The 15,603-nt window shown below is 43.1% G+C and overlaps 1 protein-coding gene across 2 annotated transcripts; it reads right to left on the reverse strand.

The window, feature by feature from the left end:
* Positions 1 to 1,909: 1,909 nt before the first annotated feature.
* On the reverse strand, positions 1,910 to 13,629 carry LOC101160495 (poly(ADP-ribose) glycohydrolase). Of its 2 annotated transcripts, none has more exons than XM_004074611.4 (16): positions 13,327 to 13,629; positions 12,116 to 12,465; positions 11,943 to 12,029; positions 9,616 to 9,723; positions 9,466 to 9,537; positions 9,306 to 9,392; positions 7,787 to 7,947; positions 7,630 to 7,721; positions 7,496 to 7,562; positions 6,833 to 6,908; positions 6,617 to 6,764; positions 5,322 to 5,400; positions 5,146 to 5,254; positions 4,247 to 4,346; positions 3,275 to 3,403; positions 1,910 to 2,525 (listed from the first exon to the last, which is right to left on the reverse strand). In XM_004074611.4, exons 1-16 carry the CDS (start codon positions 13,331 to 13,333, stop codon positions 2,425 to 2,427), a joined length of 1,773 nt encoding a protein of 590 aa, XP_004074659.2. In that variant the 5' UTR covers positions 13,334 to 13,629; the 3' UTR covers positions 1,910 to 2,424. The 2 variants fall into 2 exon arrangements, with proteins under 2 accessions (XP_004074659.2, XP_011479714.1); XM_011481412.3 differs by having other exon boundaries at positions 7,496 to 7,565.
* Positions 13,630 to 15,603: the final 1,974 nt, after the last annotated feature.

The following is a 15,603-nucleotide window of genomic DNA, read 5'->3' on the forward strand; positions in this document are numbered from 1 at the left end:
CCTGATGTCAATCATGTCCTGGTAGCCAAGAGACGCAAAGCCCCGCCCCCAAATATGATTATGACCAACCCTGAAGTTACAGTCTGAGCTCAAACTGTAAATAGAAAACTGAAAGTGAAGAGGATGGGGTTGAGCGATACAGAAAATTTGGGTTTTGAACCGATACCAAATATTTACAGGGCCGGTATTGCCAATATCGATATGGATACTTTTTCTGGAAATGTTTGATTATATAAAATGTTTGGAAATACACTGATTTTTTTGTACAATAAGTGTATAAAAAACCCGGACAGAGACTTTCAGCAAAAAAAAGTTTAACTATCCAAAAAAGCTGCTACAATTTAACAAAAATATAAACAGCACCACAAAGAGATATTGAAAAAAAATTGAGTGCAGAAATAAAATAACAAGGTGACTAATAAAAAAAAGTAAACAAAAGCAACAGTGTACTGAAGTAAAGTTAAAGTGCCTTTAGTTGAACTTTGACCCCTGGGGGGGCGGTGAGCTGCAGACAAAGCCGCTCAGGAACCGTTTGGTGGTTTAAATGCTGCTAAATCCAAAAATGCACAGAACACAACAAACATCCTGCCATTGGTGCAAATATGTGGCTGCCTGGTAAAGCAGAGAGGGGAGGGGCAAGGTGACCAGCAGCAGGGGGCGCTGTTTACACAGACAACAGTGTTGCCAGATTGGGCACTTTTCACTCAAATTGGGCTGGTTTTTGCCCATTCTGGCAACACTGGAAACAGCTGGAGGCTAAGCTGGCATGAACCCCGTAAGTACATTAAAGCTACTGTACATATTAAGAAAACCGGCAATGAAAGTATTGATCCAGTATCAATACTTCACCTCAGATCGATCCGCCCACCCTTAGAAGAGAAAGAGAAACGACAAAACCAAAATACAAACCAGCAGCTGTTACTAATAAACATCTTTTATTTGATAACAGTTTTAGGTTTATTTCATTTCTTTATTTGAAATTTCTATTTTTCCTTTTTAAAAAATAGATTTTTTCAAATTTACATTCTGATTTTTTATACACTTTATGCTGATCCTGACTTGACCTCATAACAATTTAGCTTCTGCCGCCAGGAAAGAAAAATAAACATACAAATCTACAAGAAAAAAAAGTCAGCATAAGGAAATTGATGTTTTTTCTAAGTTAAATTTTTACATTTACAAAAAAATAAAGCAGAATTAATGACATTGTTAAGCATTCTATAACATAAAATAAACAAATCCTGTTTGATTGTCTTTTAAAAAAATGACCTTTTCCTTATAAAATTGTGACTTTTAGAAGTATAAATTTGCGATTTTTTTCTCGTAAAGAAAATTTTTTCTATAATTGTAGACTTTTATTCTTATAATTCTACTACTTTATTCTCTTAAAATTTCAACCTTTTTCTCTTAAATTCTTTTGGTCTTTTTTCCATTTCTGGCTGAATCTTTAGTGATTCATTGGTTTGGAATCATCAGGAATTGAAGGATGGAGGAGAAACTGTTGGTTTTTGTCGAAGGGTTGAAGTTGCTTCAAACATTTGTCTCTCTTCCCAAACGTCACCAAAAACTGGATGTTGGACAGAAAAATCCCAGAAGATGTTTGATGCTGTGAAGAACGAGGCAGAACTCTGGCTGTAAAATGAGCTTCAGCAGTTTCAAATCAGAAATGTGATTTTCTCGGTCCTTGCTGGAGAATGGCTCCTTAAATCAGTGGTTCCCAAACATTTTCTGCAGGGCCCCTCTTTCTAAAGATTAGAATATTTTCGAGTCCCCCCACACTGACACAAACATACAAATCCTTTGTTTCTAAACTCCACCGCGCCCCTCCTGCAACACCGCCGCGCCCCCCAGTTTGGGAACCACTGCCTCAAATCTATGTTTGCAATCTTCAGAAATGTTTCCTTGCATCTTTTTTTTTTTTTTAAGAAAATGTATTTTGAACATTCCTTCATCTTCCTAGGATCTGAATTTGAACAGAAAAGAGCCTTTCAGGAAACGATGTATTTATTTAGTTCTGTTTTATTCTTTGTAGCTAATAAAGAATCAGGAAAAGCAGCTGATCAGACCAGTTCAAATGTGGAAAAACCTTCATTAAAATTCATGGATTTAGTGCAATGTTTCTTTGAAGACTTCAGAACATCAGAGATGTTTGTTTATTACGATGAACTTTCCGGTCACATTCAGACCAAATCAATCAATCACAGATGTTTCCCAGAATTTTCCCTGTTTCTTCTGCAGATTCTCTAATCAGAAACGTCCGTGTTTCATAACAGATCAGAACAGCAGCTCCATCTGCTCCTGGATCCTCAAAGAGGATCTTCTTAACGCGTGAGAATTAAAAGACAGAACAAAGAGCGTAAAGTTTAGCTCAGAGCTTCCTTCTTTGACGTGACGGCGTTCCTTCATGAGTGAGCGCAGCCGTCGTCACAGTTTGCTCCCGGATTTCCTGATGAAGTCAAACAGATCTTCATGTTTGTGTCGTCTCACCTCTGCACAGTAGCTCTGCAGAAGTTTGTACAGGCCACCTGTAGAAAAAAATCAAGTTAGTAATTAAAACTGACCTTTTTTGTACCTGTTCTAAGCTGAAAAATGACAGAATTTTGAAGGACGCTCTCTGGTTTAAAGTTGACCTTTGACCTCAGGCTGAGCGCTGCACTAAGTGCATCAGATCAGTGGGTTCAATTAGTTTGAATATTAAAAATCTCCTGTCATTTTGTCACTACGAATGTGGAACAACTTGTGGAGTACCCCAGGGTTCTGATTTAGACCCCCTGTGTTTACATGCTTAAGCCCCTCCCCCCACAAAAGTTTGACTTCATTTTAAACTGACGACGTTCTTTATTTTTTACTCACTAACTTTTTTTTTTAATGATGACCTTGACAAAATCCTTCAGAGAAAATGTCACAGTCCAACACAAACGGTAGAAACAATTAAATTAAATAAAATAACATCAGTAAGACGAGAACAATAATCCAATTTTTGGGTAGATCCCAAATTAGATGTTTGTTCATCTTCAATGCTGGTTAAGGTAATCGGCGCTGCATCACAGAGAAGCTCCGCCTCCAAAAGTAAGGGAATTTGTTTATTTATTTATTTATTTTTTCCAGCAGAACACAGATTTTCTTTTGAAATCTTTGGTGGATTGAGATCAAAAGACTTCATTTTGGTTTCTGTTTAGTAAAGAAAACAGTCTTTTCTGCAGGTGTGGTTGTGTTTAAATCCAGGTTTTCTCCGTCATCTTTGTCTTCGATGCTTTAAAAAAAAGGTTCTCACCAACTGTGCACCCCTTAGAGACCAGCAGGTGGTAGACGTCCCGCAGCTCACTTTCCAGCTTTTGGTCTTTGAAGGTGAAGAAAGCCAAACCTCTGCCGGCCTTCGCCGCCGCCATCAGCTGGATCACAGCTGAGCGAGCCAGAACACAAACAGAACAAACTGGACCTGAACGGGGTTCTGCTTTGATCCAGTGGCATTTCCTCCATAACTACTAAACAAAACATATAGTGTGGAACTATCCGGTGTCCAGGATTTTAACCCTTGTGCTATCCTAGGCACTTTAACATTGGGAGTGGGGTCATCTAGACCCACTAGACAGTGCTCTGAACCTTTTTCCTTCAATGATTTGTGATCTTCACTGGTGTCCATGGATTACATGAAATCTTTCCACCTTTATCCACCTTTGTCATGGTAGGGGGAACACGTCAATGGAAGGGGGGGTCATCTAAGATAGCACAAGGGTTAAAAGCAATCTGGATACTAGGCTCACTACTTTAAAATTTATTGATACCAACGATGACATCACCAATTTCCATAAGTAAAAATCTATCAAGTGCAAACATTTTACGGAGATTATTTTTTAGAAAACCACTGTTTTGTAACAGTTCTGATGATGAAACTTCAATGGTTTACAAAAATAAATTCAAATACATTTTTTTCACAAGAAAAATTGTTTGAAAGCAATGCATTGTCTATATTGGTCTATATTTGCTAGTGAGCATCGATCCGCTCTGGTTTTTCGCAGAGACTTATGGGAAATTTCCAGGAAAATAGACTTTGGACAGCTCAACAAAACGGGTAGTTTTGAATAGTAATGGAATTCGGACACAACCAATGTCCCATTGATGTCAACAGTTAGATTTCCACTTCTGGACTCAAATTAGATCCTCAAAGGGAAAACTTGGAATGGTTTTCGAGAAACCCAGACTGTTTGTTTCTGAGTAAAGTAAATATTGATTGTTGTTCTCCAACCTTTGAGTTGTGGGTCCCCATTGAAAGCTCCGCAGCCCCATTTCCCCGTAGCGATGTCGGGCTCCTGGTGCTTACCGGAGCATTTGAACCCGCAGTACGCCTACAGGAAGAATAGAAAAGTAAGTGAACCCAAACGTCTCACTTGTACAATGCGGTCTCACATAAGACCCCATATGACCTTAGAGCCCTGAAACATGCACATGCGCACAGTTACATCGAGGTCGCACACTTACTTTGAGGTTGTGCACTTACATCAAGGTCGTACACTTACATCGAGGTCACACACTTACATCAAGGTCGCACACTTACATCGAGGTTGTAGACTTACATCGAGGCTGTACACTTACATCGAGGTTGTAGACTTACATCGAAGTTGTAGACTTACATCGAGGTTGTAGACTTACATCGAGGTTGTAGACTTACATCGAGGTTGTAGACTTACATCGAGGTTGTAGACTTACATCGAGGCTGTACACTTACATCGAGGTTGTAGACTTACATCGAAGTTGTAGACTTACATCGAGGTTGTAGACCTACATCGAGGTCGCACACTTACATTGAAGTCCCACACTTACATCGAGGTTGTAGACTTACATCGAGGTTGCACACTTACATCGAGGTTGCACACTTACTTTGAGGTTGTGCACTTACATCAAGGTCGTACACTTACATCGAGGTTGCACACTTACATCGAGGTTGCACACTTACATCAAGGTTGTACACTTACATCAAGGTCGCACACTTACATCAAGGTTGCACACTTACGAGGTGGTTGGGGCATGTTCACTGGGGTCGTACATGTACACAGGGTTTGTATACTCACACAGATGTCACACATGTGCACACGAGCTTCATGTGCGGCACACATGCACGGTTCCAGCTCTCACCCACAGCCTCACCTTGTTCAGTTCCCGCTCGATGGCGTTCATGTGGAACTGCTGCTTGGGGTCTCTGAAGTGCAGCGCGTCGATGGCGACGATCCGCCTCTTCAGCCGTCTCCACTCATCCCTGCAGAGACCTGAACGGGTCAGAACCCCACAAACCTCCACTGACCAGTAAAGCAGACTGCTCTGACCGTTCCACCCTGCTGTCATAAGGCCCCGCCCACTGGAAGGCGTCACTGTAACCCTCGTACAAGCTGAACCGCTGCATACCTGAGAACAAAACAAAAAGCCTCTGATCCTCATCAAAGTCACTCTGAACCCGAGAAAAGATGATTTTCTGTCAGCAGAGTCAGTAAACAGACGAGTCATTCTTACTGAAATTGGTACTGAAAATGCTGAGTCAGCATTTTTACCTCCTTAAATTTGATTTAGTTTTATTTTCAGTTATAACTTTTTTTATTTTCGCAGATGAAAATATTTTCTAAATGTAAACTCAGATTTTGGGATTATTAATGAAACTAATCAACTTTTAATTTTGTCAAAATGATAATTGAGAAGCCTTTTATTTCTATTTTACTAAAATCTTCAAAGATTTTTCACAGGTCCTGTTCTGCTGCTTTTAAAAACGTTTTACGTACATTCAACGTAAGGAGAGCTCAGAAACCCCAAGTGTGTATTTCCAAATGCTTGCAAAGACTTTTCGATGGAAGTGGTGGCCTGAGCGTACAGTACGATGTAGCGTCAAAGTAGCTTCAAGGTTCATCCAGAGATCGTTTTTGTTCTTCCAAGGATCTTCTAGCTGTTTGTGGAGGATTCTGGTTCTTTCTGTTCTGGGTTTGAGGTCAACAGGGACGTTTCAGGAGAGTCCTGCCGTCCTTTTCTGGAGGATCGTTGGGATCAAATCAAACTCAGGAAGTGGAAGACCTGATCTCTCTACATCAGTACAGTGGACGGACACATCAGGCGGAAAACACCAAAGACAGCTGATCACCTTATTGATCTACTCAGAGGTTGGAAGCTGGAGGAGAACAGGACCCCCCCTCTAACACTGACCAGGACTTCCTGTTTGACTCCCACCAGAAGCCAGAACATCACCTGACCTACGAACTCCACACACTCTGACCTCGGGAACGGCGGTTCTACCAGCTGGACTTGGGTGAAACTTAGGTGAAAGAGAACCTGCAGGACTGAGACCAGGAAAGAGGAGGAACCACAGAGGAACCGGCTCAGGTGTCAGGTGTGTCTGAGAACCGCTGAAGGATCTCAGAGGGGGTCACAATCTGGACCGAAGGTTTGAAGAAGGTGGAAGATTCTCCACCGGGTGCTAGAACTGAAGCCAATCCTCAGACTGGATCCTGTCAGAGTTTCTTCAATCTGTTGGATTTGATGTCATTTTTTTTTTCTGACCTAATTCTTCAAATCATGGACTCGTCTCGGATCTGAATAAACGGTTCTGAAAGTCACCAACAAAAACTTGGAGTCTCACCTTTGACGATCAGACACTCGTTGTCTGCGAGCTCCTGCGTGAAAAGCCGCGAAACGATTAGCTCAGGATGTAAAAGAAACAGGATCTCCTCCTGGACCAGACCTGAGTCCAGAACCCCCCCACCGACCACCTTAGCGGCAAAGTCCACCTGTGGGTGCACATGGACAGGTTCAGGCCTCGCCGGGCACTCGGGAGCCCGGGATCTGAGCTCCTCACCTGGAGGAGGTCGGCCCCTTGGTCCTCGATGTTGCCCTCGGACGTGACGTGGAGTTTTCTCAGCGGCTCCCTGCAGCTGTAGAACCAACGACTCAGAGAACAGAAAGCAGGATTTTGATATATCGCCTCCTAACTTCTCGAAGTTCATTGGGAGGCGACTTGAAAAATAGATTTTTAACGTTAGCTGGAAAGAGTTACGTTCCCCTGTTGCTCGCACAATTTTGATTGGAATATCTTAAAAATATAATCCACGAATCGTTAGCTCAAGCTGAACAAAACGATATAACATTTGAAAAGAACATGTTAGGTTAACAAAAAACTTTGGTTGCCAAGGAAATCCAAAAATGGACTTTACTCAATTCTGCTAAAAGTTACATAGATGTGTTTGTCACCACCAGGCAACCAAAAACTTAAATGGTTGCTATGGAGATATTCCAACAGAAAAGGCGTTATTTAAAATAAAAACAACTTTTTAGCCCCTGTGAGTCACACTACGACGATGGCAGCTTTAATTCTTAATATTATTATTTTCTGTCGGAGTGGGAGATTTTCTATCAGTTTTTTCTTTCGCCATCTTTCTTGTCTGGAGCAGCTGATTGGGCGACGATCTGCATTCAGATCCTGAGCATTTACTTTTGGAACGTGTAGCAAAGACAGGATCACCTTTCCCAGCAGGGCTTATCTTCGTCTCTGAGGCATCGTCTCTCAAACGTCACCAGGCCGTTGGTTCCTGCTGAGTTCAACATAAACACATTTTTTTCTGATTTTTGTCACAAAGACAGAAGGCCCACGCCTACCTTTGTCTGCCCCCTCATCCGTCACCACCCTAAAGTAATGCATGATGGCCTTCAGCTTCTGGATTTTGCGATGTGACGGCTTTCCGAACAAACTGCACGAGAGAACGCGTGAGCAGGTGGGACGCACGTGGGAACGGTGATACAGCGATTTCCTCACCTGGAGAAGTTGATGGAGGGGTAGCTGTGGTACTCTGCGGAGGGTTTGGAGGCGTTGCGGTGAGGAAAGGTACAGAAAAAAGCGTTGGCCAGCAGGCAGGAGATCTGAACATGAGACAGGGTAATGGATGCAGAGCGTCCTCGCTGCAGCAGTGGGATGGCCTGATGACACCAAAACATCGCCGGAAAGGGGTGAGCAACAGGGTTTTAATACTCCAGGGCTTTCAAATGAAAAAGAAGCTTTATCTTTTTTAGGATGTAATGCACCACAGCAACCACAAGATGTCAGTAATGAACCAAACTGTTTGCCACAGGAGTGAGACGGCTGATGCGGATGTCCTGTTTCTTTTTGGTAAAATATTAAATCGTCATTTTTCTAAATTCTAACTCAGCTTGAAATGGTTTTCAATGTCTCCACAAGAAAAAAAAGGAAAAAATTTGGTTTTCAGCAGCATAAGCAGAAATTTAGATGCGCTTTCTGTTCTGTTTTGATAGTTTTAACAAACAGAAGAGAGAACGTTCAGGAATTCAAAAGGTTAAAATCCCTTTAAATATTCTGGAGAAAAATTGACATTTTCTAGTTAAACCATAAGATTTTCTTGAACATTTCCTGACGAAGTAACTATAATTCTGTTTCTACAGAAATGTTTGACTGCACTTCTGAAATCTGACCACTAGATGGCAATAAATCCCAAACACTGTAGGAACTTTCCTGTAGTATGTAAACGAAAAAAACGTAAAAAACTTTCCAAAGTCAGGCCTTAGTCACATGCACATATGGCCGCCTCAAGGTGTCATGAAAATGGAACGTACCATTGTTGTGCGTGTGCAAAGTTCATCAAGAAGTATTCGTAAGGATCATGGAAGTTACACGCACAGGTGATGCTGTCAAACGGTGTCCTTGAGCTGCATTCACACTGAACGTGATTCGCACGACAGAGGCGGCCAGTTTTAATGTTAAATCAATGGTACAGACGCGATCTGAAGTCCTGTAGCGCGATTTCAGTGGCGCGACCAGAGGTCATATATCGAAACTTTGGCTAGGTCGCCGCATCGCATCTACCAATCAGGGACTCGGCTTTGGGTACGTGACGTTTTCAGTAAACTGATCAGTGGGTAGAAGACACATTGTTTTTGTCCTGAACTTCCATCTATTTTGTTGACCTGCTGAGGCTGCGGGGTTGCTGGAGCCCGTCCTGGCTACTGTTGGGCGAAGGCGGGTTCTGTGCGACCCGTCGCCCATAGAAAAAAAATGTCTGTGAACATTTTCTCTCTACGAGTTCACTAAGCTGTCTACAACCTTAGCATTTTGCTGCAGTTATCCCCTATCCAGCCATGAGATCAGGTGGGACTGAGGCTTGACATGACATTAACCCGAGTGACCAGCTGTTGGCTTTTAGTCAGTTTTACAGTTGACTTGACGTCCTTTTTTGGAGCAGTTTCATGCCGTGGTCGTTTCCATGGAAAACTAAATCGACAGACTCAGAGGAAAAACCATGGCGGGTGGTTCCTGGTCATACCTTCTGAACTTCTTCCGGTAGCTTCAAGGCCAAAGCGGCGATCTTGGCAAACAGTTTGTTAAGGTCGTTTTCTGAGGAAGGTGTCGACTGAAAGGCAAAGATGAAGATTTCAGCATAAAAAACAAAAAGCTTCATCGTGTTTTTTCAGGCGAACTCTGACCTTAACAAAGGAGAGGAGCGCATCAAACGTCCACACACTCCGGTACTTGGGGTTGAAGTGGAGGATGGCTTTCTGGGCAGAGTTTTGTCAGGGAGGGGGTCAGTAGTTCATAAAAATGTGCATTTTTTTGGTTAAGTGACACAAACATACCTCCACGTCTTTGGCGCTCGCCTCTGTCCGACTGGCGAGAGCAAACAGGCACTCAGAGATCTGCTTCCATTTGGGAGGACCCTTGTTTGGCCCCATTTGATTCCTCGTCTACAACGGGACACAGCTTTAGAGTGTTTTTTTCAGGACCACAAACACCTTCATCCCAATCAAACAGTTTTTAGCATACAATTGGCCTCTTTGCATCCGTAGCTCCCATCAGGCATTAAAACGATTCAAAAAAGTTCACTGGTCAGACTTGAGATTGTTCTGCTCAGATGAGATCATTTGACTAAACTGTGCTCAGTGGTAGAGTGTCCGCCCTGTGACTGGAAGGTTGTAAGTTCAAATCCAGGCCGAGTCATACCAAAGACTCTAAAAATGGGACTCAATGCCTCCCTGCTCGACACACTTGAGTTATACTGCGGATTTAAACCACCAAATGGTTCCTGAGCACAGCTGTGTCTGCAGCTCACCGCTCCCCCAGGGGAGGGGTCAAATGTGGAGAACAAATGTCGCACACCTAGGTAAGTGTGACAGCTAGTGGTACTTTAACTTTGGCTTTAAAAGTTGGTCGAATGACCATCCTTCGTCATTTGATAGATTATGGACCCTTTTTGATTTTATTTCACAGCATTGCCTTATTATTTAAATAAAAAAATCTTAATCAGTTATTGAAGATGGTTAAATGGATTCATTTCTAATGATATTACTTCACTTGCTCCAAAAATGGATTCATGATTTTTCCTAATAAAACATAATTTGCACATTTTTTAACTTTTGATACTTGATCAATTTATGCTAAGAAGATTTTCAAACAGTGATATGCCTATTTGACTGATATGGTATTAATTTTTATTTATATAAAGGATTTTTATACTTAACATAATCTGCATATATTTTGGAAAACTCATCTGCATTTATGTTGATTTCTAACTATTTTTTACATAATAATTTAAGTAATTCATCTTTGTCATGTGATTTATTGATAACTAATGATTCTTAATTCTGTCTGATAAAAGTTAGGAACCGGATAATGATAAATCATGTAATTAAATGGTTATGGTAGAAAAGGGGTGGGTCATAGAAGTTCACTTCCTTCAACTCCCTTTCAAGCAATATTTAATTTATGTCTAGTTATCCTAAGTTTGACACTCGTTTGTATGAATGTATAACTGATGATTGTAATGTTTTTGTGTTATATTCTTATTTGATTGCTTGACATAAACCATTTCAAATCAAATCAAAATAAAAAGTGCTAAAAAAGTGCTGATGTAGTAAAAAAAACGTTTCCTCTGATGGTTTCATCAAACTGCGTTCAGTTTCTGCATCACCATCAATCATTTTATGCAGCAAAGACGTCACAATGAAGACAACAAAAACAAAAAAACAGATCCCAGAAGAGTCCAAATGTTTGGGAGTCATTCAAATACCCTCACAGATTCCTAACGAATGAAAACCTTCAATGAGCAGTTTGAAAGGAAACTAGGGGTGTACCGATTCACGAATTCTATTCCTACGATCCAAACGTCGATCTGTCCGACAATGCACAACAATGAAACAGATCAGAGAATTCTGGCCGGACGCAAACCACAGGTCTTAATTTCACCTCCATGATCAATATTCAAAAGGTTCGGTGAATGAAAAAGGGCGCCATCCATTTCTCACTTCCAAATCCAAATCCCCGATTAGTCAGCATTGAAATGGTTACGTTTTCAACGTCCCATGGCCGTGCGTTTGGACGCAGGGCCAGAAAATGGACTTAAAGTTAAAGTCCCATTATCTGTCACAAACCTAGGTCAATGGTAAACAGTGTATGTTTGTAAAGCATGTTTCTACCTTCCTTTACAGTCACACACATTCACACACTGATGGCGGCTCCGCTGCTGAACACTGCTGCCAACCTTCCACCAGGCGCGAGGTGGGGTTCAGTGTCTTGCCCAAAGACACTTCAACACATGGACGTGCAATATTCCGATGAGTTACCATCCCCTGGGGCAGCGGTGAGCTGCAGACACAGCCGCGCTCGGGAACCATTTGGTGGTTTAACCCCCAAATCAAACCCCTTAATGCTGACTGTGAAGCAGGGGGGCATCAGGTCCCATATTTAGTCTTTGGTATGACTCGGCGTGGATTTGAACTCACGACCTTCCAGTCACAGGGCGCACACTCTACCACGAGGCCACTCTCTTAAAAATGTGCAGTGTCCCATGAATACGGAACCCCAAAACACGCATGTATACATGTTCACATAGACTTTTCATCTGAAGTGGTTGCGTAGACGCGCGTTGCCGAGGGCGGTGTGGACGTGGCGTCACGGTTTCCCTTACAGCGTGTGGCATCTTCACGTGGTTATCGTCCCAAGCCACCTTTCCTTTCGCAGGAACTATGCGCTGACAGTTATATAACTGCTCCACCTGGAAGACAAGCAGAGCAGTGAGCTGACGTGAAGGCGGAGCGCCTCTCGACGCTGCTCAGGTAAGGACAGGTGAAGGCGCCTCACATCCACCAGGACGGCGTGCGTCCCATCAAATCGGATCAGACCCAGGTTCTCCTCGCAATCTGAGAGTCTCTTCAGGTCGTCCAGCTTACAGCACGATGAAGGACGCTCCTCCTCTTCCATCCTCCATCTGTCATCCATCTGTCCGCCGGCGTGCTCGCCGGAGTTTGTCCGGCCCTCATCCCCGCCAAACCCGGCCAGCTCCAGGACGTTTTGTTTCTTGTCCTTGTGGGCGGAGTCTGACCCTCTGTGGTCACCTGGCTTGGGTTTCACATTGTTGCTTTCAGGGGGGTCGTGTTGGAGGGCGAGAGACACGTTGTGGCTGTCATTTCGACGGTTTCCTTTCCGCATCTCTGTGGAGATTCACAACGAGAGCAGCTCATCAGACAAAGTGTTCAGAAATCATAGTCAGGCAGGACTGGGGGGTGTTGGGGGGGGCTAACGTGGCGGTGTCCTGCCCCGGTTCTCCTTCCAGAAGCCGAGTGTCGGCCCGCTTTGAGGTTCTGGTGTCAGACACTGGGCCCGTTTTTGGGAAGGAGAGGCTCGTGTCTGGTTTCATAATGCAAACAGGAGGTCTATGGCATGGAGACAAATCCATCATGAGGGAGGGGCTTGTTGTTGCTCTGACAACCACATGATTTCCATGTGTAACCCACTTAGAAATTAAGTTTGACACAAGTGCTACACATGCAGACTTCCAGACTCCCCAACAGAGACGCTCAAAGTGTCTCCAGTGGATCTCCACTATTCATGCACTCTTGGTGATGGTAACTACTGATGTAGCCACAGCTGCCGTGGGGCAGACTGAGGGGGGCGTGGCTTCCAGTACGCACCTACGACCCCTCTGACCATCACCACACTATTCTATTCTACTACGTTCTATTCTACTCTTTTAAATTCTATTCTATTCCATCATATTCTATTTTACTCTATACAATTATGTTCTACGTTATTCTACTTGTTTCTATTCTACTCTACTACTTTCTATTCTATTCTATTCTACTCTGTTCTAGTTCAAAGATCAAATCCACTCATAATAAATCAGGTAAAATAGATCTAAAAGCCTCTTTTTTCCCGCCTTATGCTTTCAGAAAACTCAAAACTAAAGTCTTTGATCAGGAAAACCCCTCGCGCGTTTCTGACTAAAAGGCTGTTTCTGGACGTCAGAGGAAATTACATTTCATTTCGGATCAAGTGGATGTTTTTAAACTCACCTTCCATCACAGACCGGCGGGACTGAGCTTAAATCCCGCGTGTTCGTGGGGCTGTTTTAATGGATGTACACGGAGGTCCGTGACGAAAACTTCACTTTCTCTTTCAGTCTGCTGCGCCTGCGCACTTCCGCTTAGCCGTGGGACGCTGTCAGGAAATGCCCCGATCTTCAGCTCAGAGTCCATCAGGTCCTGGATCGTTGAGCCTTCATGTTTTTGTGAAACTGCGTCAAATTCTGTCGTCGGAGAGGAATGGGGCGTCCGCGGGAGCGCGCACAGCCTGTGAGCGTCGTTCTGCTGAGCTCCGCTGGGTGTCGCGCTTCTGCAGCCGCTCCTCTGGCGGGAAGCCACCAGGTGACCTCACACCTGTTGACTGACAAGCAAACGTGCTTTCGTCTCAGCACCAGCTTTTCCAGATCTGCTGTTATCAGAACACTTCCGGTTTCTTCTTTATGTTTGGAGTTTTTATAATTATTATAATTATAACTAATGCGGTCATTTAACAGCGAACTGTTGGTTCGTCCTGCTGTCTGTCTGTGACCCAAACGGAAGAGTCTGGATTCACTCCAACCTCTCTATACGAGTTTGTTCATGAAGCACTAATTTTATTTAATAATGTAACAAAGGCACACATCGTTACTGCATAACTAGTTCTTTACATTTATCCATAAAGCTTTGATACTAGAGATAAAACTATTTTTGCCTGAATGTGTGACTTATATTAGTCAATAAATTATACTTTTCTTCAAACCTAGCTCTATGGTGTCTATGGGTTAGATTATAAATTCAATTTCAAGCAGTTCATCAAGTTGTAGACGACAAATTTTCCTTGATTTCTTTTCACCCCAAGGCTCCCAGGCCTCTGGTAGAAGACCTGAGCTTGGAGGAGAAACCACCTGCGGAGGGTGAGAGGGGCGTTTTAAAAATTGTATGTATATGAATGTATATATATATAGATATTGATATAAATATATATAGAGAGAGGGATTCTATCCGATTCCTAGCAAACAAATCTCAGATCAGTCATTTTCGGTTTCACGTTAGCAAATGCTAACTTTCTTGGTTCCGATTTCTTTTTATAAAACAACAAAAGATCTTCATCCTGTTTGTCCAGAAGTTTCATCCCCATAATCTGATTGGTTTTTGCCATATTCACGATATTTTGTGAAGCTGGAATTGAGAACTGCATGTCCACCGGGGTCGGCTGATGGAAACTCGTTTAAAACTTTGTCATCGGATATTTTTCAGGCGTGTAAAGTTTGGACTTTCATTAGACTCCGCCTCCTTTTTCTTGACTTGGTTTGTGAGTCAGAAAGTGGAGGACGGGACTCAAACCCACACTCTGTGTTTTTGGTTGGGTTCTGAGCTTCAGTCTGACCAACTGGCCCGCGTCCCAGCAGTCCTGCCACGGCGCCCGCTGCCAGGTCCATGGTTCCCGCCCGTGGGATCCGAGCATCCGCTTCCCCAGCCCTGCCCACGGACCAGGGGCCTGGGCTGTCATGCTCTCTTGCTCCGGGGAGACCTGGTTGGTCCTATCCATAGCATAAATGTTTGTCATAAAGATAAGGAAAAAAAAACCTGAGCGCCAGGTGTGGAGTCTTTCTTCCTCCTCATCTTCAGAAAGGTGTGAGCGTTCAGTACCAGACTCCTCACGGTGGATTTAGCTGCTAACGTGATTTTTTTTCTGGACTGGCTCAAGATCAGTCCCTTAAAAAAGAACATAGACCAGAATGGACACGCAACGGTTTGGGTTGTCGGCACATGACAAGTATGACCACGGATCCAACTCAACAAGTCGGTGAAGGCAAAATGACGGAGAATCTTTTAATCATGTTGTCATCTCACATATTCATCTCAATGTATCCATTTACTTCAAAATAATTGTCTGATTCACTTAAAAATCTGTTTTTCATGAGCACCCCCGGTTCTCGCCATTTACCTGTCCAGAAGCCGCTGTACTTTTTCAGTTGAGGTGGTACGCACTGGAGTTAAACGCTTGTTTTCCCCAATAACTGTTTCTCTGCACAAACTACTTTGTCAGAAGTAGTACTTCTCTGCAGTTCCGTGTAACGTTTGACATCACATTCTGTCATCTGTGGTACTTCCCACCACAAGCGGCCATGACGGTTCCTGCAGACAGACGTCCTAAAGTCAACTGAAGCCTGGCTCCAGCTACTATCAACCTCACTGCCTTTTGTTATGTTTGGCACATAGATACGAGTTCATGTGCTGTCATGTGTTTTCCTAAAAGTTTTTATTATTTGAAGAGGCAGAGTCGTG

The sequence above is a fragment of the Oryzias latipes genome, chromosome 12 (genome assembly GCF_002234675.1).
Source record: "Oryzias latipes chromosome 12, ASM223467v1".
Classification (NCBI taxonomy): domain Eukaryota; kingdom Metazoa; phylum Chordata; class Actinopteri; order Beloniformes; family Adrianichthyidae; genus Oryzias; species Oryzias latipes.